The sequence below is a fragment of the Momordica charantia genome, assembly GCF_013281855.1.
Source record: "Momordica charantia cultivar OHB3-1 chromosome 1 unlocalized genomic scaffold, Mcharantia_2.0 BLBB01000001.1, whole genome shotgun sequence".
Classification (NCBI taxonomy): Eukaryota; Viridiplantae; Streptophyta; class Magnoliopsida; order Cucurbitales; family Cucurbitaceae; genus Momordica; species Momordica charantia.
The window spans coordinates 643,794-670,119 of record NW_028275157.1 but is presented as its reverse complement, the minus strand read 5'-3'; the positions used below and the strand labels follow the sequence as shown (position 1 = coordinate 670,119).

The 26,326-nt window shown below is 41.0% G+C and overlaps 1 protein-coding gene across 7 annotated transcripts in view; it reads left to right on the top strand.

Annotated features, from left to right (window-relative positions):
• HOL3 (S-adenosyl-L-methionine-dependent methyltransferases superfamily protein) overlaps positions 1-26,105 on the top strand; it is a 51,337-nt gene extending 25,232 nt beyond the window's left edge. For 2 of the 7 annotated variants that reach the window (XM_088122653.1, XM_022293673.2), the window contains 4 exons: positions 8,409-8,455; positions 9,786-9,836; positions 25,425-25,503; positions 25,818-26,105. In XM_088122653.1, the coding sequence (XP_087978779.1) occupies positions 8,409-8,455; positions 9,786-9,836; positions 25,425-25,503; positions 25,818-25,871 (231 nt within the window). In that variant the 3' untranslated portion in view covers positions 25,872-26,105. Of the gene's footprint in view, positions 1-8,408; positions 8,456-9,577; positions 9,642-9,724; positions 9,837-25,424; positions 25,574-25,817 lie in introns of those variants that run through there. The other 5 variants (XR_015790241.1, XR_015790244.1, XM_022293674.2 and 2 more) reach the window with 5 other exon arrangements.
• The last annotated feature ends 221 nt before the right edge of the window (positions 26,106-26,326 follow it).

Genomic DNA, 26,326 nt, shown 5'->3' with positions numbered 1-26,326 from the left:
AAGGCTATGTCGGAGTTTCTGAAGAAGGAATGTCGTCACTTGTGGAACTAGTCTCTAAACACGATAGTCGGTTCGAAGAAATTTAAGCTTCTTTTACTACTTTCATGTTGGGGGGTGAATTCTTTTCTTCTTCGTTTATGTTTTCAACTGACGGCATTGAAAGGGGAACTTAGTGAGACCATCAACTATGTCTCGTTGTCCTCATTGGGACTTAGGGTGGGCATAGTATGCATGTACTTCTCTGGGGATGCCAAACTATGGTGGTGTACGTATTTTTAAGATGATGAAAATGCGGGAAGATCGAGAATAAAGACATGGGAAACCAGGAAGAAGAAGTTAAAGGATAAGTTCCTACCTTGTAACACTTTGAGTTGGAAGGGAAGGGAGGCACTCAAGAAGTTGAAGCAAGGTGGAATCGTAACAGATTATGTTAAGAAGTTTAGCTCGTTGATGCTAGGCGTTCATAACATGTTCGAGTAGGACAATTTGTCAACTCTCTCAAGTTTGCATGGGTGCATATCGAGCTTTTTCTAGGGAACAATACCAATGGAGACACGAGCTTACCCAAAACTAACCCCTTTTTCTTTCCAAGAAACATCCAAGTATTGTTGTTGAATGTTTGTTCCTTTTGTGTAGGAAAATGGAAGGCACTTTGGAGAGCCGAGTTGCATACTTGGAATGAAAGATGGAACTACCAACGGGTTGGGTGCTTAATATTATAGAGGAGCATGCAAATGCAATGCTAAACATGGATGTCCCTACTCCAGTTTCCATTACCATACAACAACATTGAATCCATGCTCAGGGGGAGTCTCTAGACGGATATTCTTGACGTTTGGGAAGTTGCTTCAGTCGTGTTGCAGAAACATTGTTGCAAATGAACGAAGAGGTGGTTAACCTCGCAGACGGTATGCGAGAGGAAATTGCTTTGCTAAGGTAAAGAATGATCTTCTCAGGCAAGCAATAAAGGATTCGAAGAAGGAAGAACGTGTTCGTCGAACTCCAAGCACAAGAGGAACCCGAAGAAACTTTAATGAGGGAAACACCTCAAACAAAGGAAAAGTAAGATGGACTGAGAAGTCATCGTAGTTAGTGACTCAACGACGAGGAATCCGATCAAAGCAAGGAGGAGTCTGATCCTAGCATGGGAGAGTCAGGAATGGAGGAGTCAAGAGAACTCTTGGATCCAAGGAAGGGGTCTGTACTCTCAATTAATTATTTCTTTTGTATGTAAGACTTGTTCATTGTTTTTATTTTCAAACAGTTGAAAATAAAAATTAACTTTGTAAGCCCAACGATGGGTATAGTTTTTCTTCATAATCTGGTTTGGTAAACATGGTGGTTCAAAGCTCGTGCAGAGAAGGATGTAACGTGCTACCCGTGTTTCATTCGGAGGGGAATGAAATTGACCTCGACGAGGACGTCGAGAGGCTTAAGGGGGGGGAGGTTTGTTACAATGGCGAATTTTGGAATAATAGTGGCTTGGTGGACCAAACCAAGGCCATGAGCAACAACAGTGGTGATGGATCAGCGTGTGAAGGAATCGGTGAACGGAGCCAAGGTTGCACGACATTGCAGGCATGCAGGGTACAAGTTGCAGCACTAGGCCTAGGTGGGACACGTTTCGCAAGCGTGACACAGCAGGCGCGCACGAATGAACACGGGTGGCTAGATGCATGCAGGTGATGGGCGGCTAGGAAATCGCTCGCACGTGTGCATACGCGCAGGTGGGTGTGATGCAATCGAGCGTTTTGTCCGAGGCGTGAAGGACTTCCATGAGGATCGGGCCACATCCTTAAATATGGTGGATGGTAGACTTAGTGGGAGAGTGCTTCCTACATTGGCTAGAACATGCTAGCTAAATTTAGGAATGTGTAAATTTAGTCAACCCTATCTTTGGGAGAGTTAGTGGAGCAGTGGCTCTATGATTCTCTCCAACTTCCAAAGTAGCGGGAGGTTAGTCAAGCCTCGCAGTGGACTCAAAGTAAGGTTAAATTTAGGATGTCTAAATTTAGCACTCCGTTGCATATATAAGGGATAACTTTAAGGAAAGTTCAATTATCCATTCCCATCTACTCCATTCTTGCACATGTTGTAGATTCTTGCCGTGGAAGCAAATAAAAATTGAGATAAGAAAAATTGGGGGCGTTGCCCTTCCAGGCCTAAGGTGCCAGGTGCTGTGGCGAGAGCTCTTTGAGATTACAGTGATGTTATGCCTCCAGAGTTGTCGAGAATTCTTCCACCCTGCAGAGCCGTTGACCATAAGATCACTGGGAGTCGAGCCCCCATACAAAGCACCATATAGGATGACGTTAATAGAAATGGTTGAGTTGTGAAAGCAGTTGGATGAACTTCTAGAATCAAGTTTGATCTAGTCATCGAAAGTGCCCTATAGTGCCTTGGTCCTTTTTCATAAGAAGCAGGATGGATCCATGCAGATATGCGTAGATTATCGAGCCTTGAACAGAGTGATTATCAAGAACAAGTACACGATCCTAAATGCCACTGACTTGTACGATAGGTCTTTTCATGCTGTGTTTTTCACAAAATTGGATTTGTGCTCCGGTTACTAGCAAGTGAAGATTGCAAAAAGAGACGAGGGCAAGACAACTTGTGTCACTCGATATGGTGCATTTGAATTCCCCTTGTAATGTGGTTCGGACTAACGAACGCTCCAACGAATTTTTCCAATCTAAAGAACGACGTTCTCTACAAGTATCTGAATGACTCTGTTGTTGTGTATCTCGACGATATTGTTATCTACAGCAAGACGTTCGATGATCTTCTCCGTCCCAGCTTGTTTTTCCTTTGTTTGAGGTTCTTTCTTCAATAAAGTTCTTTCGGTTATGTGGTTCCTAGTGCTTGACGAACACATTATTCATTCGATAAATCTTTAATTGCTCGCCTAAGGAAATCGTCTTCTTGCCTTAGCAACACAATTTTCTCTCGCATCCCATTTTCGAGACTAACCACCTTTTCGTCAATTTGCAACAATGTCTCTGCAATCTTAGTGACGCAATTTTCCAAACGTTCAGCGTATCTGTATAGAGATTCCTCCAAGACACGGATTCGGTGTTGTTGCATGGTTATGGAAATTGGGGCAGGTCGTCCTGTTTAGCATTGGATTTGCATGCTCCTCAATAACATTGAGCACCCATCCCACTGATAAGTCCAATTCTGGCTTCCAAGCTGCCATCCATCATTCCTACAAAGAAGGAATGAAAATTCAATAACAATACCTGGATGTTTGTCGAAAAGAAAGAGGTTAGTTTGGGTAAGCACGTGAATCCATCTGTACCGTTTCATATAGTTAGATGCTCCGACACCACTTTGAGTCGATGAAATTATTTTGCTTGAGCCATCTATCACCTTGACATTAAAACCACTCCCTAATAGCAACTATCACACGACTAAATTCCGAAGTTAATTTTTGACAGTGTGGTTTAGTCATCTCCTTGACATTAGCAGCGTTTCCTAGCAACACTCTGATATGAACCATCTTTCACCTTGACATTAGCAGCGTTTCCTAGCAACATCGAGACGCTCCGACACCATTTTGGAATTTAGCCGTGTGATACTTGGTATTAGAGCGTGATTTCTATGTCAAGGTGATAGATGGTTCGAGCAAAATGATGTCATAGACTCAAAGTAGTGTCGGGGCATTGGATTCATTTGTTACCCAAAACTAACCTCTTTCTTTTCGAGAACATACATGTATTGTTGTTGAATGTTCGTTCTTTTTTTGTAGGAAAAATGAATGACAGCTCAGAAACCAGAATTGAAATTATTGGTGAGATGGATGCTTAATATTATTGAGGAGCATGCAAACGCAATGCTAAACATGGATGCCCTGACCCCAATTTCCATTATCATGCAACAACACTGGATTCGTGCCTTGGAGGAATCTCTGGACGGATACACTGGACGTTTGGGAAATTGCTTCCATAAGGTTGTAGAGTCATTGTTGCAAATTAACGAAAAGGTGGTTAATCTAACAAATTGGATGCAAGAGAAAATTGCTTTGCTAAGGCAAGAGGACGATCTCCTTAGGCAAGCAATTAAATATTCATTGAAGGAAAAATGTGTTCGTCTTAGGAACCACGGGGGAACTTTATTGAGGGAAACACCTCAAACAAAGGGAAAACAAGCTGGGAAAGAGAAGTTCATTGAGCGTCTTGCTGTAGATAACAATATCATCGAGATATACAACAACAAAGTCATTAAGATACTCAGAAAGAACGTTGTTCTTTAAATTGAAAAAAGTCGTTGGAGCGTTTGTTAGTCCGAACGACATTACAAGGAATTCAAATGCACCATATCGAGTAACATAAGTCATCGGCCCTCATCTCCTTCTACAATTCTCACTTGCCAGTAATCAGAGCGCAAATCTAATTTTGTGAAAAATGTTGCATGAGACAACCTATCGAACAAGTCAACGACATTTGGGATCGAATACTTGTTCTTGATAGTCACCTTGTTCAGGACTCGATAATTTACGCACATTTGCATTGATCCATCCTGTGGTCGAGGCACCTTAGGGGGCTTTCAACGGCAAAATCAAACTTGATTTTAGAAGTTCATCCAACTGCTTTCGCAACTCAGCCAGTTCTATTGGCGCCATCCTATATGGTTCTTTAGATGAGAGCTTGACTTGAGCTTATGGTCAATGGCTCTACGGGGTGGAAGAGTTCTCGACAAGTTTGGAGGCATTAAATCACTATAATCTCCAAGAACTTTGGCCATGGCACCTGATACTTCCTCATACTTATTGGGCTTAATTTCAATAAGGCGGCCACATAAGTTACTTCTTCTCTCCAAAGACTTGGTTTAAGCTGTTGGGTAGAAATGACTCTCTGACTAATTTCACCATGACCTGCAGTTACAACATGCACGAAAAAAGGGGACTTCTCATCCGCTTTTAGAATCCCATTAGCAAAGGGCATCAAGGACACGTTCATCATTATAAAGAATTATTAATTCCAGTTCAAGAATAAGATCAAAGTCATCAAAAGTTACCACCATGAGATCGCACTGGTCTTCCTAAAGACCCAGTTTAACAACCACAACCGCCACGCCATGTGTTGACTGGCCACCGAATTGATAGCCTTAACTCGAATTTCGCCCTCATAAATCTCCAAACTCAAATTCATCGCGATCCTGGTTGACAGAAAGTTGTTTGTAGCTCCATTGTCTAGCATTTTCGTCACTACTTGTCCCTGACGAGAACGGGCACATGCATTAACTCCTTTGACACAAATTCATGGGTGGTTTCCATGTAGTTGTAGTGGATTAACATGATGAGTTGCATCTGGCGTAACCTCCTTCTTAGCTTCCTCAAGCATGAAAGCACTCAACTTCTCTCTTTTTGGGCAGTCCCGCACTCGGTGCGGTCCATTGCATATGAAACATTCCATCTGGGTTGAGTTAAATGATGAAGGTGGTGAGGATTACCTTTCCCCTTCTTAGAGTTCTTGAACTTGGGAACGTCTTGGTGTCTTTCTCCTTCTTTGAGACGAAGAAGATGCATTCATGAAAGGATAACCCATCAAAGCATCCACTACTGCAATTGCTGCTGATAAATCCTTAATGCCACGCCTTATTAACTCGGTATGTGCCCATGGTTGCAAACCTTATAGAAAATTTAACAGTTTGTCCTCCTCGAACCTGTTATGAATGTCTAGCATCAGCGAGTTAAACTCTCACTGTTCCACTATGCTTAACTTCTTGAGAGCTTCCCTTGCAACACGAAGTGTTACAAGGTAGGAACTGATCCTTCAGCTCCTTCATGGTTTCCCATGTCTCTATTTTCTATCTTCCCGCATCTTCATCGTCTTGAAAACGCATACTCCACCATAGTTTGGCATTCTCAAAGAGGTACATGCTTGCTATACTCACTCTACCGTCCTCTAGGATGTGTGCTGCTTTGAAGTAATCTTCTATGTCCCATAAGAAATTCTCCAGCTCTTTTGCATTCCTCTAACCATTGAATGCCTTTGGCTCCGGAATCTTAACTTTAGCTGAGCCAGCATTGTCTTTGGAAGAAGACCCAGTGAGGGCTTTCTTTATCAACGAGACATTGTTAATTGTCTCGCTAAGTTCTCCTTTCAATGCATCAAAGTTAGTTGAAAACGGAGAGGAATAAGAAAATAAATCACCTCCCAATAAAGGCATTCAATGGTTAGAGGATAGTTCCACGAGAATTTCTTCGAACCAGCTATCGTGTTGAGAGAATAGTTCCACGAGAGAAGACATCTCATCCCTTCTTTCGGGACTCTGACATAGTTTTCTAATCAACCAGTGTTGTTGAGGCGCACCTGGGTGCTCATCTCAGGCGAGAGGTGAGGCGATTTCGTCCAGGTGCGCCTTGCAAGGTGCCCAAGCGAGCGCCTTCAATCGGGCGCTCGCCTCGGTGCGCCTTGCAAGGTGCCCAAGCGAGCGCCTTCAATCGGGCGCTCGCCTCGGTGCGCCTTTGTGCGCCTCTCGCCTGAGGCCAGGCGATCGCCTCGTTGAAGCGAGGCGATCTGCCTTATTTATTTTAATGTGTGTTTTGCCAAGATGCAGTTTTCACAATGAAATTGAGAACAATTAACTCCTTTAAACAAATCTGGGAATAGATATTTGAGATAGAAGAAACTAGGATGTCCTAGCCTAAAATGCCATAGCATAATTTTTTCTTTAATAGAGAGAAAACGGTTACCACTAAAGCACTGAGTTATTTTATTACTACCAGAAGGTTCATCAAAGTAGTAGAGGCCATCCAGCATCCTAGCACATCCAAACGTCTTCCTCGAGGACCGATCCTGAAAAACAGTGAGATGCATAGAAAGTAACAAGACAGTTAGAATCTTTAGAGAGTTTACTAACTGATAGAAGATTGCAGGCTAATTTAGGAACATGAAGAACCGATTGAAGAGTGATATTTTCGGTTAATTTAATGGTTCCCTTTCCTGCAATAGAAGAGAAACTGCCATCGGCAACCTTAATTTTTTCATTGCAATATGTAGGTGAGTATCATTCAAATATTTTGGAAGAACTAGTCATGTGGTCAGAAGCTCCGGAATCAATGATCCACGGAGATGAGTCAAAACAAGAAAATGCTCTAGGGTAATTACCTGTTTGTGCCCAGGAAATACAAAGATTACCGAATAACGAATTGGTCTCTAGCTGTTGTGATAGATGCTCTTTAATAGATGGATTTGAGTCAACACTATTAGTGTGAACTTGCTCCCGGTCACTCTCATATTTCGCTAGACTTTGGTTGGAACTTTGAGTTACTTCAACGATTTCTTCAACCATGGTGGCAAAAACAGATTAACTATAACAATCAGACCACAAAACTGATATTAGAGTAGAAAGACTGAACCAGAAAGCCAAAAAAAATGGCAAGAAATAGACAGAACCGATGAACCAAACCAGGCTAAACCGGATGGACCAGACCAATCTGAGTGAACCGGTCCGAACCAGACCAAACAGATCCTAAATGCAAACCGAACCGAACTGAGCCGAGCCGAATCGAGCGAACCGACCAAACCGGTCTAGGGTTTGTAGGACAGCCACAACCCACGAACTAAAAAAAGCAGACGGTCACCAGAAAAATTTCCGATGGTCTTCCTCCTTACGATTGCTGGTGACCTGTAGAGGTGGGTCTGTCGTTCCCTTTCGGTGGCGCAACTACCCACGACCAGCAGCGAACGACGATGGAAAGAAGGCACACTACTCGAATCAACGTCAGACGGCAGCGGAATAGGCACAGACGGCGACAGGCGACGGGCGGAGGTGCGACGAATCTCAATGTCCTCCGAGCTCCGAATCTGCAATCAGTGATACAGAATCCACGACGAAATAAACCCAGCAAGCGAGCAACCCGAGCCCGAAGGAGTCGTCCGAAAGTAAGGTGCGCCTTTTGACGGCGGCGGCTAGGGTTCCGGCAATGAAAAGGGGGCGGCGGCAGCTGCTCAGAGGCTAGGGTTTCTAAATGTCTTTAGGATATTTGAATTTATTTGATCTGTGCAGATGACACCGGTGCAGATCGACGGTGAGGACGACGGATCGACGACAACAGTTGCGTTGCCGTGGGAAGTTCGCCGGAGGTAGATGATGGCTAGGGTTTTAAAATTAGGGTTTGGTATTTTTGATGATGGCTAGGGTTTTGAGAGTTAGGGTTTACTTCCTAAGCTCTGATTCCAACTTAGTTTTGATGGAATCAAATTATTTGTATTCCAATATATTAATCATAAGAAATACATGGCCTTCTTATATAGAAGATAGACTCAAACATAAATGGAAATAAAGATAAAATAATAATAAATTATTGACAAGTAAACGGTCATTACTTAGATTTTATAATGTATAATTTGTTTCAATTCTCAATCACTTCATGTTTTAATCATAATTATATTGATTTGCAGATTGATAACCATATTGGTGGACCCCCGTACAAAGTTTCAGTTTCAGAGTAATTCTCAACCTTCACTTTTATTCTTTCCTACTCGTTTAAATTTTCATTCTGTTCAAGATGTGTATTTTTCCCTATAATGGTCATAAATACCCAGGTTCCTTGTCTTTCCTTGTTTTATATATTTTTTTTATTATTATTTTAGAAGAAATGGATATTTTATTGATAAAATGAAATATTACAAAACAAGGAGAGATGATAAAGGTCTTCCAGCCACCCAATGTGGATTACAAAAGACTATTCTACTGTGTTTGTTGAGAAAATGGAAGTGATAAATGTAATGCAGAAGCAATGTGTGAGTTAAACTCAATAGGTGAAAAATCAACTTCTAATTGAAGTGATACAAAATTGTGAATAAACAAATTAATAGTATAAATGTTGGTGATACAAGAAATGTGATACAAGTGGTTGAACCAAATATGTGGAGGTACAAATATTGTGGTGGTACGAACTTTTCATAGAAGTCGAACCTTATATAGGTACAATACACAATGTTTTAAAAGTCTTAAAGCGGCCTCGAGGTTTTTTCTCAGCGAGAGACGAGGCGTAAGCCTCCAGGCAGTACTCATTTTAAATGAGGGATCATAAAAATTTTAAACTTTGTATTGTAAAAGTACAAAACATACTTAAAATTTCTGACAAAAAAAAGAATATCTCAATAGTCCATTGATGTACATTACTACATCTAACTTTTCAGAATCATTATCACTAGAAAATAAAAAAAGAGTATGTAATAACAAATTTGGAAAACAAGTTGAGGGGAAAGAAAGAAAGGAAATAAAAGGGAGAAACATTGAAAAAAAAAAAGGAAGAAAACTTGCTACCCTTAATACAGTATGTAATAACCAAAAGAAAAAATTAAAAACAAAGCAAAATAAACAAAGCAAAACAGAGTAGATAGGAAGGAAAGAGAAGAAAAGAAAATATTTTAACGCACTGTTTCTTGCCGTCAATCTACTCGTTTACATTTTTATTCATGGTACAAATGAAGACAAATTAGGTTTGTCTTTTAGTTTGGTCTAGGTTGCTATTTAATTATAGAATAATAAGATTTTTGTGAATTTGTGAGAGTAAAAAATATTATGCTATATTCAAACATGTAACTTAGGTCTTCTTATATAGGAGAATGACCTACTATAAACAAGGAAAGCAATAAATACCATAAAGACTAAATGAGTTGGTCCAGGTGCATGCATGAATTGACTTACCATACTTACAGCAAATGCAATACTGGTCGCGTATGTGACAGATAGATTAATCTTCCCACAGGTCTCTGGTATTGTTCCCTATCTTATTTCTTCTGTACTTTCTGCTTGGAATTTCAAGTTAGGTTCAATAGGAGTTTTTGCGATCCTGCAACCAAGCAATCATGTTTCTCCAAGTAAGTCAAGAACATATTTCTTTGATTAACGAATATACCTTTCTTCGATCTTGCAAATTCCATTCCTATAAAATATTTTAATGTTCCCAAGTCCTTGATTTGAAACTCACTTGCTAGATTTTTCTTAAGTCCAGCTAGTCCTGCTTCATCATCACCAGTGAGAATAATATCATCTACATAGACAATCAGAATTGAGATTTTATTATTCTCAGAGTGTTTATAAAATATAGTATGGTTAGCTTGACTTTGAAGAAATCCATAACTCGATATGACTTTTCCGAATCGTTCGAACCAAGCTCTAGGAGACTGTTTGAGGTCGTAGAGAGATTTCTTTAATCTGCAGATTTTATTCCATCCGAGTTCCTTTTCAAAACCTGGTGACAAATTCATAAAAAACTTCTTCCTCAAGGTTGCCATTAAGAAAAACATTTTTTACATCAAGCTGGTGGAGAGGCCAATCTGAATTAACTGCAAGAGACAAAAGAACTCTAATATAGTTAATTTTTGCAACAGGGGCAAACGTTTCCTGATAATCTATCCCGTAGGTTCAAGTGAAGCCTTTAGCTACCAATCTAGTCTTGTATCTCTCGATGCTACCATCTGCATTACATTTTACGGTAAACACCCATGTACATCCCACTGGTTTCTTATCCTTTGGCAACTATACTATCTCCCAAGTACTGTTTTGCTTTAGAGCATTCATCTCCTCCATGACAGCTAGTTTCCAATTTGGATCTTTTAAAGTTTCATGTATATTCCTTGGAACAAACAGATTACTTATCCTAGATGTGAAGGCCTTATGACTATTTGATAGTTTTTCATATGAAATGTAGTTCGAAATAGGATGTTTGGTACAACTTCGAATGCCTTTTCTAATGGCTATGAGAACATCAAGGTCAGAGACAAGTGAATTATATTGAAAATTTAAAGAAGTGGGATTACCAGACAAAGTTGAAGAGGGAGATTATCAGACAGTTCAGTTTCATTTCTAGGAGTCTCAGATTGGCTTTGTGAAGGAGTAACTATTTGATCTTGGTTCCTCTGATTGAATTTCCTTCTAGTATAAAACTTTAACTCAGAACTAGGATTCGTAGAATCGTTTTGTAGTATTTCTCCCTAATTGGACCGTTTCTATACTTGGCATCGAAGGACTAGTAAAATTCGATCTGATAGGACTAGGAAGAGGAACAAAAATATCCCAAAAATTATCTTCCAAATTCATTTCCAAATTCATTTTCTCCCTGAAGAGAATTTTGGGTAAAATACGGTTGATTTTCTAAAAAAGACACATCCATACTCACAAAAAGTTTTTTTGTCTGAGGATCAAAACATTTATAACCCTTTTGACCTGAAGCATAGCCTAAGAAAATACATTTAATAGTGCAAGGGTTAAGTTTTGACTTGAAATGACTAGGTGTGTGAACGTAAGTAGTACACCCAAAAACTTTGAGAGGTAGATTAGAATATATTTGAGATGTTGGAAAAATATTTTAAAAGGACTCAATGGGAGTTTTGAAATTTAAAACTTTAGTAGGCATTCTTTTTATTAGGTAGGTCGCTGTGAGAACCGCTTCCCCCCATAAATATTTTGGAACATGCATAGAACACATTATAGCCCGTGCTACTTCAAGTAAATGCCTATTTTTTCTTTCAGCAATCTCATTTTGTTGAGGAGTATCCCGACAAGTAGACTGATGAACCATACCGTTTTCTTTCAAAAAATTTCCCAAAAACTCATTAAAATACTCAGTTCCATTATCAGAATGTAAAATACAAATTTTGGTTTGAAATTGAGTTTCAATCGTCTCATAGAAGTTTTTGAAAATGTCTTTCATCTCAGATTTTTTTGACATTAAATAAACCCAAGACAGGCGAATATGATCGTCAATGAAAGTAATAAACCATCTTCTTCCACTATGAGTACTGATTTTAGAAGGACCCCAAACATCATTGGGAATTAAGTAAAATTCTTTGGAAGTTTTATAAGGTTTTGGAAAATATGTGGAGCGATTTTTTGCTTAAACACAACTTTCACAATTAAAAGATGAACAATCAATACCCTTAAATAACTTTGGAAACAGATATTTTAAATAGAAAAAACTGGGATGTGCTAGTCTATGATGCCAAAGCATAATTTGTTCCTTAACAGTAAGAGAACTAATACTACTAAGACCCTGAGTTATTTTATTACTAAAGGTACCTTCATCAAAGTAGTAGAGACCATCAAGCATCCTACTGTGGCCAATTATCCTCTCCGAGTTCTGATTTTGAAAAATACAATGGAATTCAAAGAAAGTAATACGACAGTTAGAATATTTAGAAAGTTGGTTGACAGATAAAATATTACAGGCTAATTGTGGAACATGGAGGACAGACTGTAACGAAATGGTCTTAGTCAATTTAATGGTTCATTTTCCTGCAACAGAAGAAAAACTACCATTTGCAATTCTAACTTTTTCATTAGAATATGAAGGAGTGTCTGATTCAAAGAGATTAGAAGAACTTGTCATATGATTAGAAGCTCCAGAATCTATAATACATGGAGATGAGTTACTATACGAGAAAGCCTTAGAATAAATACCTGTTTGTGTCAAGGATACACATGAGTTATTAGAAGGTAAATTAGAGGATAGCAATTTTAGGATTTAATGAATTTGCTCTATACTTGAGTTACCACGAGTAACACTCAAGGACGAGATAATTCTCGAGGTAGACCTCTTGTTAGCTCGAAGTCGATCGAAAAGACCATCTCATCCTGATCGTCAGAGGACTTGGAAGAATCTAACAGCGAGAAAGATAAACTATAAAGGCAACTCATAAAACGAGAAGCAAATAAAAGTCAAGGTAAGAGCTTACCTGAAGTGGAATCATTAATTTGACAAAGGAGTGGGGGCTCACTAACAAGTCGACTCAGTGCCTCTGAAAGAGGACGAGTTAGATCCGATAGGTCGTATTGACTCAAACTGTCCTCCGTAAGTAAGTTCTTGTTTTTTCCCAAGTCAGTTAAAGCCTTTTTCTAAGCGTGCGACAGCATGTCAACAACGGGTACGAGCTAAAGCTAGACATCCACAAAAAAAAAAAACAAGTTAACAATAAAAAGACATCGGCCAAACCAAAAAAAAAAGAACGAATTAAATAGTAAATGCCTACCCGGAGCCTTGAATTCAGTCGGGATATCAAAAATACCTCCCGTAGTGGAAAGTCAATCCCCACTAATAAAAAACCACTCACTTTTTCAGTTTTTGACAGAGAAGCTTTGTTGGAGGTCTTTCGCTTTCCAGCACTCTCTGATTCCACTAAGGGTTTCTTCTCTTTCCTCTTCGATAAACAAAAGTACAGGTTTTCCGGAGGAGGAACAACCTGCAGAAGTCTCCACGATTAAGCCTCTCTCACCGCCTGTATTGACAGGCTATATTACATGCAAACAATAGATCCCACCCATTGGGGACCAGCTGGGCGAGAGTTAAGCAAACGTCACTCAAACAATAGTAATATTTGAATTTATCTTGATATTCCTTGACCAGCCACAGTTAATAAGGTACCATCTGTTGTAGAAATTTTCTTGTTGCTCGGACAAAGACTATAAGAGATAAAATGACAGCTACTATTTGTCATATGGTCAGTTGCACCAGAATCAATAATCCAGGTTCCATGTTTAGGTTAGGTTTAGAAGTTGTACCTGTCAAAGTTACCAACATATACCTTGACTAGGAGCATTATCCAAAGTTTCTAAAAAGCTCTTTAGTTTTTTTATCTCATATTTATCCAATTCTTTGGTAATCTTGGTGGATTGCGACATTGATGCTAATAAAGAGACTAAACAGCCGCTTAAAAAAAATGAAAACCCACAATAACGAAGGAAAGAATAGAGAACAGCACTAAAACCGGTCTGAACTGAGACGGGATGCACTTAATCAAGCTGCAATAAAGCTGAATCGGGTTTGAACCAAGTTGAACCGGATGAACCAAATTAAATCTAACTGAACCGGACCGAAAACCGTTAGTGAACCGGACCGAAGTAAACCTAGTTGTACTGAATCGAAAAAAAATGCGAACCAAATCAAACCGAACGAGATCTGAACCAGACCAACACTTATGTTTGAAATCCACGAAAATTAGGGCTTCATATTATGAACTGCAAACCATGTCGCACACCTAAAATTGTACACGGACGGTTGCAGTGACAGCGTCACGCGATTCCGACGACAGAGCAATCAGTGGCGAATCACGACGTGGTGAAGGATCGACGACTTCTGAATGTGTCGCCGGAACAGTGGCGGTGAGATAGAGAACTAATGGGCTCAACGGCAGCGAGGTAGCATGGACTCGACGGTGGTGAACTTGATGCTGCGGCGTGTCACAATCGCACCTTTTTAAAGCAGCTCGAGCGATTGTGCGGCACTTGCTCTAGCTCAAACGAGCAAGTCAGCCGGGAAAAAATGTAAGTTGCGGACAATCTCGGTCGTGGGTCTAGCCTCCGCTCACGTTTTAGGAGAAAATTGGTTTTAGAAAGCGTGAGAGAGAAAAACAGTTGAAAACATCTTTAAAACAAGCATTGTAGACGTTGGATGCAAGAAAGCTTTGATTGCAAGAAAGTATACAACACTTGGTCGGGGGGAGGTTTGATGACTACTTGGTCCCCCCTAAGGTACATTATAAGGCATTTTTGGTGTGGCAGGTGTAGACGTCCTAAGTGGCGAGGAGTCACTCGGTGGCCTACAGGGCCCGTGTGAACTCCGATTGGTTTGAAATTTGGCGTGCTTACATATCTTACTAATACACACCTAGTTCCAAAGCCGCTCGGCCAAAATCCACCTACAACCCCAAAAACCCGATACAAGAAAATTACAATAGAAAGCTTTAAAGACATGAAAGGAAAGCGAGTGGTGAGGATGGTTTGGACATGCGGCCATGGGTAACACACCCTGGACAAGCATGCCCACAACATTCTCCCCCACTTAAACGGTTGACGTCCCTGTCAACTGCTGAAGCTTGAAGTCCTCGATCTTCGTCTTCCAGGCTTCAAGGTCTTCTTCTCGTTCCCAGCTGGTCTCTGCATCAGGTAGGTCCTTCCATTTGACGAGGAATTCTCGAACTTTTCGAACGGGTCTCCCCACCTTTCTGGTTCTCTCTGCAAGGATCTCTTCTGCTTCTTTGTCTTCCTTCTGTTTGAAGTCGATGGCGGGCCGCACAGCAGTATTGCGTTCGTCATCCTCAAGGTCGGGGTGGTAAGGTTTTAAATTGCTCACGTGGATCACCGGGTGAATCTTCATCCAAGCTGGTAACACCACCTTATACGAGACACTCCCCACCTTCTTAACGACTTCCACGGGTCCCTCGTACTTTCTCACGAGTCTCTGGTCTTTGCGTCCTCGGAAACGGATCTGTTCTGGCCTCAACTTGATAAGAACTTTGTCGCCTACTCGAAATTCGAGAGGGCGTCTCTTGCGGTCGGCCCATTTCTTCATATGCTTGGAAGCTTTTTCCAAATATGCTCGAGCAATTTCTGTCGTCTGCTTCCATTCCTTTGTGAAGTTGTGGGCTTGAGGGCTTTTCCCCGCATACGGGTGGTCAAGAATATGTGGCATAGACGGCTGTCTTCCGCACACAATCTCAAAGGGGCTCTTTCCTGTTGAGGAACTTGTCTGGCCGTTAAAACAGAATTGAGCCACATCTAACAGCTGGACCCAGTTCTTTTGTCTGGCATCGATGAAGTGACGCAGGTATTCCTCAAGCATGCTGTTGAATCTCTCTGTCTGACCATCAGTCTGTGGGTGATAACTCGAGGAAATGTTCAAGCTTGAACCCAGAATAGAAAAAAGTTCCGTCCAGAAGGTTCCTGTAAATCGGTCATCCCTGTCGCTAACGATGTTCGTTGGAACTCCCCATAGCTTTACTATATGTTTGAAGAACAGTTGCGCTGTCAGCTCGGCGGAACACGTCTTGGGAGTCGGAATGAAAGTTGCATATTTGGAAAATCGATCGATAACGACAAGAATGGCTTCATGTTCTCCTACCTTGGGCAAGTGAGAGATGAAGTCGAGCGACACACTCTCCCATGGTCTCGTAGGAGTTGGTAGGGGTTCAAGCAACCCTGCTATTTTAGTCCTTTCTACCTTATCTTGCTGACAGATAAGACAGGTCTTCGTGTATTGCATCACATCTTCCCGCATATTTGGCCAAAAGTACCCCTTTTTCAGCAAGGCGCAAGTCCGTTGCCACCCCGGGTGACCAGCCCATAGTGTATCGTGACACTCATGTAGGAGCTTCTTTCTCAGGTCTCCCATTCTTGGCACGTACAGTCTGTTTCCTCTTGTAAATAATAGGTCCCCTTCAACCCAGAACTGGCGGGTCTTTCCGGTCTTAACCAGCTCGACCACAGTTCGGGCGGAGGGGTCTCTTTGAAGATACTCTCTAATAAGGTCACGGATCGACCCGTCCACTTTGCTGGCGTGAATGTAGGCTAACATGCACAGGGCCGCATGTTCTCCTTTACGGCTAAGAGCGTCGGCAGCTTGGTTGGACTTTCCTGCCTTGTGTTCAAACTTAAAATCAAACTCGGCTAACAATTCCTGCCACCTGGCCTGTTTGGATGTTAGCTTAGGCTGATTGAAGAAGTGGCAAATTGCACTGTTGTCCGTCTTTACCACAAAATATGAGCCCAACAAGTACTGCCTCCAAGACCTGAGGCAGTGAACGACGGCTAGCATTTCTTTCTCTGATACGGTATAACGTCGTTCCACATTATTCAGCTTGCATTAGTGCCAAAAACACAAGACCTTCGTGTTTATAATTCAAAAATCCACAGAAAAAAAAAAAATAATCGGGTTTCACACACTCCCATACTTCCTAATATAAGACCTGATCCCAACAAGACTACAAGAAAATCATGTATCGGTCCAGGCAAATCCATTATATGCCATGAACCTCCCTTGGATTTTTGATTCACGCAACTCTTCCATTTTCCGATCCAAAATGAAGAAAAGAAGCGAACAGCCCAACCCTTGGAACATACTACAGCCCCAGGTGGCGAAGAGCCGACATCGAGGTGCCAAACTTGACAATTTAAAACAGACTTTTCAAGTACTTAAATATTATTTAATGGATGAAAACGGGGGAATTTTTAATTACGAAGCTGCTCTACCCCGCGATAAAGAGAAGAACTATGAACTAATAGACAAACAAAGATTGATATTCCAATCTTTCTTCTTCGGACGTATTGATTTGACCCCATAAGCGGGACCGTGATCATCCTCTCGGACCAGCTACTGATCATCGCCTTGGTAAGCTAATCCTTTTCCTCGTTCAAGAATCTCCTCCCTTCTTCCATTCCGTCCCGAAGAGTGACCGGGACCAATTCAGTCACGTTTTCATTCCAGTAATTCGCGGATCCACCAAAAAATGATATAACCCGTTTGTCCTTCTACACATGGATATGGTAAGTCTCGCTTGGGCTGCTTTAATGGTAGTCTTTACATTTTCCCTTTCACTCGTAGTATGGGGAAGAAGTGGACTCTAGAAGTAGCTTACAAAGTTGATCATGTTCAAGTACTTTCTGGGTCGTCTCAGACCTTGCGATTGGGTCTGTCTTTTCAGAGCTATCGTCCCACTAAAAAAAATATTCTTGTTATAGGTCTAAGGAATGATGGAAGGGAATAAAAAAAGAAAAAAAAAAGAGAGGGAAAAATAAGTAAATAAAAATGACGTAGAAGAGCCCAGATTCCAAATGAATGAATTGGTTAATTGGTCACATTTTATTCATGAAATGGGTTGGATTGATATTAGTCTGGATACAGCAAAATAATTCTATTAGATCTAATGTACTCGTTGAAAGGTTCTATACATCTGCCCTTTCTCAAGGCATTTCTTTAGACAAAGACTCCGTTTTTGGGTGGCTTCGCGATTTCTTATGGGCACGGTGGTTGGAACAAAGACACATTTGGTTGTGAATCCCGGTCACTCTTCGGGACGGAATGGAAGAAGGGAGGAGATTCTCGAACGAGGAAAAGGATCCAATGACTTCGAAAGAATTGAACGAGGTATTTACAAAATACCGTCTCAATTCATCCTATTTCATCAGATCCGGGATGTGATATGGTTCCGAGAAATAGTTAATATATACAAGATAATTACGTATTTACAAAATACCGTCTCAATTCATCCTATTTCATCAGATCCGGGATGTGATATGGTTCCGAAGGATGAACTGGATATGGACAGTTCGGCTCCAAGAATAGAAGACTGTGTTGGTTGTAAGAGATGTGAATCCGCCCGTCCGACGGATTTCTTGAGTGTTCCTGTTGCAGCTGCTACTGCTGTTTTCTTGATCTACCCAATTGGTCAAGGAAGCTTCAATCCTTTTCCTTCTTCTTGTTGCTGTATATCTCGTTCGTACACATCTTCTCTTTGTTTCTCGAGCCTATAGTGAGTTACAGACAGAGTTCGAAAAGGTCAAATCTTTGTTACAATAGAAGCAGAAGTGATGTGGATTATTCAAGAATCGAAGTCGAGTTGCTTTATAAAAAGAAGATATCAATGAACTTCTATGCAATTCGATTCAATCCATCTAGTGGACTCCACTCTACCCTAACCAATCCTTTATTTCTCGTTTTTTGTAAACCCTTTCTTTTCTTTTTAGAATTATCCCAGATGGAGCATATACTCGGGGGGTGGGTGCAGGGCCCCAAAAGAACTAAATTTCGTAAACACCATAGAGGAAGAATGAAAGGACTATCTTATCGAGGCAATCACATGGCATCATCAAATGATACAAGTCTTGGATAAGAATGAAATAGAGGGAACATGTATCACACGTGCAAAATCTGAAAAAATACCACATGAATACTTTGTACATAAGTAAAACATTAAAAATTTTATTTATTCCTTCTACCCATCCAGAAGGATGCCTCCTATTAGCGGCTTGGCCAGTTACTCGAGATTCCCGATTATTCCATTTTCTAATGTTAGGTGGAGTAGCAGAAAATATAGCCAGAAAGGTTATGTCAATAGGGGCGTCTAAAATGCCTATACGAACCCAATTCACAAACCGTTGAGGATAGTTCTAGATCTGGTCCCAAATTCGTCATAACACTCATAATTATCAACTTTACGAAGATCCCATGGTATTCCGGAAGCTCGCAGCATTGGTCCCGTTACTACTAATTGAAGAATCAAACTGTATCGATTGTTTCGAGAAATATATCGATCAATTCCGATTCTTTCTTTTTCTATTGATTCTTTCTTGTCCCTTTGAATCCATAAGTACCGGCGGAGGACCAAGAAATTACCCGACCCCGTACATCTGTAACAGTCACAATTGTATTGTTGAAACATACTTTCGACACGAAAGAACATAGACATAGTGGTTGTCCGGACCTATGAATGGGGATATTCCCGAAACTCACAAAGAAAAAAGGAAGTGAGTTAGACAAAAAACTCTGCTTGGATCATTAGCTAAAGCTAAATTTTGTAACGTATTAGGGCATCCCATTAGTAAGACGACCTGGATCGCAAGGAAAACTATAACCAAAATCCTTTTTATCCGGCATTAATTTGGAACCACGTGCATCTAAAGCACGTTCAATTAATACTTTATACATATTTCAAAGGTTCAATTAGTTGGTTATAAGACCCTAAATAAAATTTTTAATGTTTTACTTATGTACAAAGTAACAAACATTAGATTTTTCAGTCATTCATTGAATGATAAATCACTCTCTCAAACCACAAAAAATATGTTCAAGAAGATTCCGCGGGAGCAGATGTGAAAAAACGTATAAATAAAAAGCAATCCAAGAAAAACACGGAAGGGGAGCTTGTCTTTATTTTTTGATTTGACATAGATAGGGTACAAATATAAATATAAAAAATAGAGATTCGGGTCGTCATTAATCAAATAGTATTCGTGTATCTTACTGGTGGCTTTAAAAAACCTCGTGAATTGACTTGGGTTACTGGTGTGGTTCTGGCTGTATTGACCGCATCCTTTGGTGTAACTGGTTATTCCTTACCTCGGGAGACAAATGCTCAATACCCAAGTCGGCTTACAAAGTTGATCATGTTCAAGTGCTTTCTGGGTCGTCTCAGACCTTGCGATTGGGCTTTCTTCCATTTTGCAAATAAGGCATATCTTCTCTAGGCAAAATTTTGGAAACAATACCTTTATTACTTTCGTAAGCGATCGGGTGACCGTCTTGGAGAAGGACACCACCTAACGCGTAGTCTGAAGCATCCGTTTCTACTTCAAACGGCTTCGTCACGTCGGCTAGCCCAAGTACTGGGCCTTTCATCATGGCCGTCTTTAGATCTTCGAAGGCGTCCTGACTTTCCCTCGACCACATCCAGGTCATTCCTTTCTTCAGTAACTCTGTCATTGGGGTGGCTCTCCTTGAGAATCCTTCGATAAATCGTCGGTAGTAGTTGGCCAACCCTAAAAAGGAGCGCAACTCGGTCACAGAGGTAGGGACTCTCCATTCTTGGATCGCCTTTACCTTATCTGTGTCCATACTGATTTGCCCTTGTTCGATCGCGTGGCCAAGGAACGTGATCCGCTTCTGTGCGAACGCACACTTTTCCTTCTTTACGTATAGCTGATTCTGCCTTAGTTTGTCGAAGACCAACCTGAGATGGATCTGGTGTTCTTTCAGCGTCGGACTGTATACCACTATATCGTCTAGATAGACTACCACAAACTGATCGAGATATTCGTGAAAGACCTGATTCATCATAGTACAGAACGTGGCAGGGGCATTCGTTAATCCGAAAGGCATCACGAGGAATTCAAAAGCCCCATACCTCGTCACACAAGTAGTTTTAGGCTCGTCACCTTCTGCAATACGCACTTGGTAGTAGCCCGACCTGAGATCCAATTTCGTGAAGTATTTAGCTCCATGTAATTGATCAAACAAGTCGGTTATGATTGGGAGGGGATACTTGTTGCGAACCGTGACTTTGTTGAGGGCTCTATAGTCAATGCACAGACGCAACGTCCCGTCTTTCTTTTTCTGAAACAGCACAGGGGCTCCGAAGGGAGCTTTAGCTGGGCGGATGAACCCAGCGTTTAACAACTCATCTAGCTGTTTTCGGAGTTCGGCTAACTCCGGTGGAGCCATCCGGTACGCATTCTTTGCTGGAGGTTTAGCTCCTGGAATGAGCTCGATTTCGTGGTCAATCCCTCGTCGAGGAGGTAAGGTCTTCGGTAAACTATCTGGCATTATGTCAACATACTCTCTCATGACAACTTGAATTTCAGGTGGGACATCTCTTGTCTCCACCGGCTGTTCGACCATCGGAATGGCCATAAAGGTAGGTTCCTCCCGGTTGAGGCCTTTCTTCAACTGTAACGCGGATATCATTCTTATGCCACCAGGTTGTTTGATGCTAGCTGTGACCACAGTGGGACTATTACTAGTGACAATCATACACTTGGCCAGAGGCATCGGTATGACTTTATGTTCGATGAGGAATTCCATCCCCAGTACAACGTCGAAGTCGTCCATGCGAACTACTACGAAATCGACACTGCCTGTCCACGTCCCTAATTTCAACGTCACTCTTTTAGAAACTCCCACAATGGGTAGAGCTTCGGAGTTGACGGCCTTCATCTTACCCGTATCCTTCTCAATAGTCAATTTCAGTCGGTGGGCTTCCTGTTCTGATATGAAGTTGTGGGTTGCACCCGAATCCACCATGGTGCTCTTTGCAGGGTTACAATTGATCGTAGCATCTACGAACATAAGCCCCTTTTCGGACGTTCCTTTGGGTCCATTGACCCTCTTTTGAATGGCAGATAGGAATTTTAACGCCCCCATTCTAGGTGTTTCTTCGTCTTCTTCCTTCTCACAATCCGTTCCAACTTCAGGTTCATTGCACGACTGAACGGATGCTTGAAGGGCAGTAAGGGCAGCTCGGTGTGGGCATTCAGCTACCCGATGGGGACCTTTGCACAAGAAGCATGATATCGGCCTTTGAGCGTTTTGACTTTGTGGATAGGGTCCTCGGGAAGGACCGGGATTCGGGCCTTGAGGTCTCTTGTCAGCTCCCCCACTCTTTGGGGTAAAGGGTTTGAACGTCTTGTTTCCCCCAATGGGGTTTGTAGCATTCTTTTTGGGTGGGATGGTTCACTGCTATAGTCTAGCAATCTTTCGGCAGAGGCCATGGCGGTGGCAAGGTCTTGTACCCTTTGTTCATACAGCTTGGTTCGGGCCCACGGTTTCAATCCTTCGATAAAGACGAACACCTTGTCTTTCTCTGACATGTCGCGAATATCCAGCATTACGACAGAGAATTGTTTCACGCAGTCCCGGATTGTTCCAGTGTGTCGGAGTTCACGTAGCTTCCTTCTAGCCATGAACTCGACATTGTCGGGGAAGAACTGACCCCTCAATTCTTTCTTCAGATCATCCCAGTTATTGATCGTGCATCGACCATTCTGAATGTCGTTGACTTTAGATCTCCACCACAGCTTTGCATCATCAGTAAGATGCATGGTGGCCAAAGTCACTTTCATCTCTTCTGACGTTGTCCCTGTAGCCTTGAAGTACTGTTCTACGTCGAACAGGAAGTTCTCGAGATCTTTGGCGTCTCTATTGCCATTGAATGGTTTGGGCTCTGGGACCTTCAACTTGTTGAACCCCATGTTCGCTTGGTTGGGAGCTTGATTTCCCACGGCTCGCATGGTTAGGTTCACTCTAGTGCTTATTTCCGTCATCTCAGCTCGGAGGGTGTCGATGGTCACTTTGAAGTCTTCTGTCATTTCGTTAAACAATTGCATCATTGCCGAATGCGAGTTGTTTAACTCTCCCATACGTACTTCTATCTGTGTGTTTGGGTTCGTGGAACTATCTCCACGTTCGAAGCTACCAGGACGTGTAGCTTTGCTTTCTAGGGTCTCAACCCTCATTGCTATATCTTGTATCGGCAACCCGTCTACACGGGCATTCACTGCGTCTATTTCTCCAAACTTCTCGGAGAATTCATCAACTCGCGCCTCCAGCAGACGGAGGGAATCAGGGACTTCTCTTAGGTAGAGAAGTTGTTCTTCTATCTCTACCAGTCGGTCGACGTGCGACTTGCTCAGTTGTTTTGTCGTCGACATGGTTCCGGACTTTTTCGGGTCGAGGAGCTAACTAAGCTCTGATACCACTTGTCACAATCGCACCTTTTTAAAGCAGCTCGAGCGATTGTGCGGCACTTGCTCTAGCTCAAACGAGCAAGTCAGCCGGGAAAAAATGTAAGTTGCGGACAATCTCGGTCGTGGGTCTAGCCTCCGCTCACGTTTTAGGAGAAAATTGGTTTTAGAAAACGTGAGAGAGAAAAACAGTTGAAAACATCTTTAAAACAAGCATTGTAGACGTTGGATGCAAGAAAGCTTTGATTGCAAGAAAGTATACAACACTTGGTCGGGGGGAGGTTTGATGACTACTTGGTCCCCCCTAAGGTACATTATAAGGCATTTTTGGTGTGGCAGGTGTAGACGTCCTAAGTGGCGAGGAGTCACTCGGTGGCCTACAGGGCCCGTGTGAACTCCGATTGGTTTGAAATTTGGCGTGCTTACATATCTTACTAATACACACCTAGTTCCAAAGCCGCTCGGTCAAAATCCACCTACAACCCCAAAAACCCGATACAAGAAAATTACACTAGAAAGCTTTAAAGACATGAAAGGAAAGCGAGTGGTGAGGATGGTTTGGACATGCGGCCATGGGTAACACACCCTGGACAAGCATGCCCACAACACGGCGCAAGCTCGATGGTGGCGAATCTCAACAATGGGCGTGAGAAGGCAGTGACTAATCAAATGAGCAAGGAGTCCAAGAACAGACAACAACGATGAACTTGTTTCAATTGTCGTCGATTTAGGTTCGCCAATGCCAAGAAAAACCTTCATAATCAGTATTTGAGAGTTGGTTCAAAAGAAGTTCCTTTTCTTCTTGAGAATTTTCGTGTACTGATACGCACGAACGGAATGAAGACACAAACTAAAACTTCAGTAACGATGGAGATATGAACTGATCTGAATGAGATTCTATCTCTCATGTAATTAATCGGTGAAGTAGTGAGCTCGACAATGAAGCCCAATTTAAGAAAATAAAAATAAAGTTATCAAATAAGAAATTGACTGGTTTTCAAAAGCCAATCGTAAAGCTCTTTAGGTTCTGATACCATGTTAATTAATAAGAAAAGAAAATAATTCTTACTTATTCTTTAAAGAGTTGATACAAGGATATAAATAGCAGCTACAGCTATCAAGAAGAAGTACAAATATAATTTAACACTTTCCTATCACAACAAGTAAACCCTAACCTATTAAAACACTATAGGAAATTAAAAGATAACAAATATAATTTAACATAAACATATGAATACATGAACAGAAAAATAATAACTCCGTCAAGCAAATCAGTAAATCCAACTCATAATATCTAGTGACTACCTCAATCCCTAGAACGAGAAATTTAGCTAATCCCATAGAAATTACAAAAAGTCAAGGGCAAGGAGAAGAAATTAACATCTTCGAGTCAATAGTCCACCTTTGAATATATCATCATGATCCCGAGCCTAGACAATTCCTTCTCTTAGCTCTTCGATGATCTCTTTGCCTTAAATTTTTAGTAAAAACTACTTTGTTCTCTCTCTTCAATTCTCTTTCTGCCCTTGTGTGGTGCAGAAACCATACTTTGATAAAAGATCCACACTAGTGCCATGGCATTGTCTCAATTTAAGACGAACTCCTAAAATTCACAGTGCCATGGTGCTACAAGTGAGCATTGTGGCACTGCTCTCTCAGAATTTGGACTTGCGTTGGTGCTGGCTGCAGGCGCCATGGCTTCTCATGGTAGCACCATGATGCTTCCACCTCGAATGCTTGTTTCTTCATCCTACAAGCGTCAAGACACTGTTCTTTCAAGTGATAGGCTCACGGTTCCTCTGTGTCATCCTTATCACACATTTATACTCTAATTTCTCCCCAAATTGAAGTCTTTGATTTCCCTCTAATGTTTCTTTCCTGTAAAACACTCACTTATGCTAATAAATCTGACATAAATAACATGAAAACTAACAAAAATTAAGTTATAAACCTCCTAAAACATAGAGAGGACTTAATGGGAGTATTTCACAATGTTGGAGGGATATTATTAGTTCCTGCCTTGGCCTTCAGCCGGTGTTTCAGTAACGTGTAAAAGATTTTAAACTTCAAGTGTTGTGTGGCCATCCTTTTAAAGATAAATCCATGACTTTGGAGCCTAACGCTTTGGAAAATTTAGTTGGAGAGAAATAGGATGATCTTTCAAGTATTTGATAGGAACTTCTTGAATATGTCGAGTTTCGTTGCCTCCTCTTGCCATGCCCTAGATTTTTTTTTTGTTATTACTCCTTTTTTATCAATGCCACTTGGAGATTGTTTCTGTAATCTTCATTGTTTTTTTGTTTAGGAGGATACCTTATCTTCCCCTTTTTCCTTTTTACATGATTCCTCTTGAATGATGTTGTCTTTTATTTCCCTAAAAGAAGCTCAAGTTTCGTATCTTTTGCATATATGTGTATATTTCCATAGACTTCGCTCGTGATTATATTGTTTATTGATAGTTATGAGGACGTACTACTTCCATTGGGGTTTAAGGCCGTACTGATCGAGGACAATGAACTGGCCATCCCGCCTCGCAAGGTAGTATAATAACTTCTTCAGTAATAGGGATTTCAATCTTTGGGGTACATATTTTACCTTGTTACTTCAGGTAATGCTTGATCAAATATGCAGTTCACACTGAGCATCATTTGGGTTTATTTGAATGTGATGTACTGAGTGGTTTTTCTTAAGAGTAAAGTTCCATTGAGAAAACAACAATAATTTTTTTTTTTCTTGATATAGGTACAACAATAATTAAATGAAAAGTAAACTACTACATTTGAATTTTATAGCTTAGTTTCGAAATATGTAACATTAGGAATGTTCAATAATCGAAGGAAACTTTGTTACAGGGACGAGAGATGATTGGAAGGTGGAAGAGGAGTTTAACACAAGCTTCACTTTAACAAATTTCCATTCATTCACAAACTTGAAGCAGCTAAAAGTGTACGACTGTTGGGATGTTGATGTCATCCATTTGAAAAGAAATTGCAAATGTTTATGTTGGCGACCATGGAAATATGCAAATGGTGTGTACAGTAAGTAGTGTGTCTTTTATTTTTTTAGAATGAGGATAACGTGTAATCAAGGTTTTAAATGTCAATGTCGAGATAAATGGGGAGGTCTTAATTTCATAGAAATATCGATAAAATGTCAATACCGATAGATATTTTTTAAATAAGTTATAAAAATAAGAAAGTCGTAATAATTATTTAAATGTGACACGGGGGAAAAGTCGATTTTCCCCATGGCATCGACATGTCAAGATGTCGACGAAATGTTGACATCTCTTTTTTTTTTTTAGGTTATTTCATTTTCATTTTCTTCCTACTATGTCACTACAATCTATAATTTCTCACAA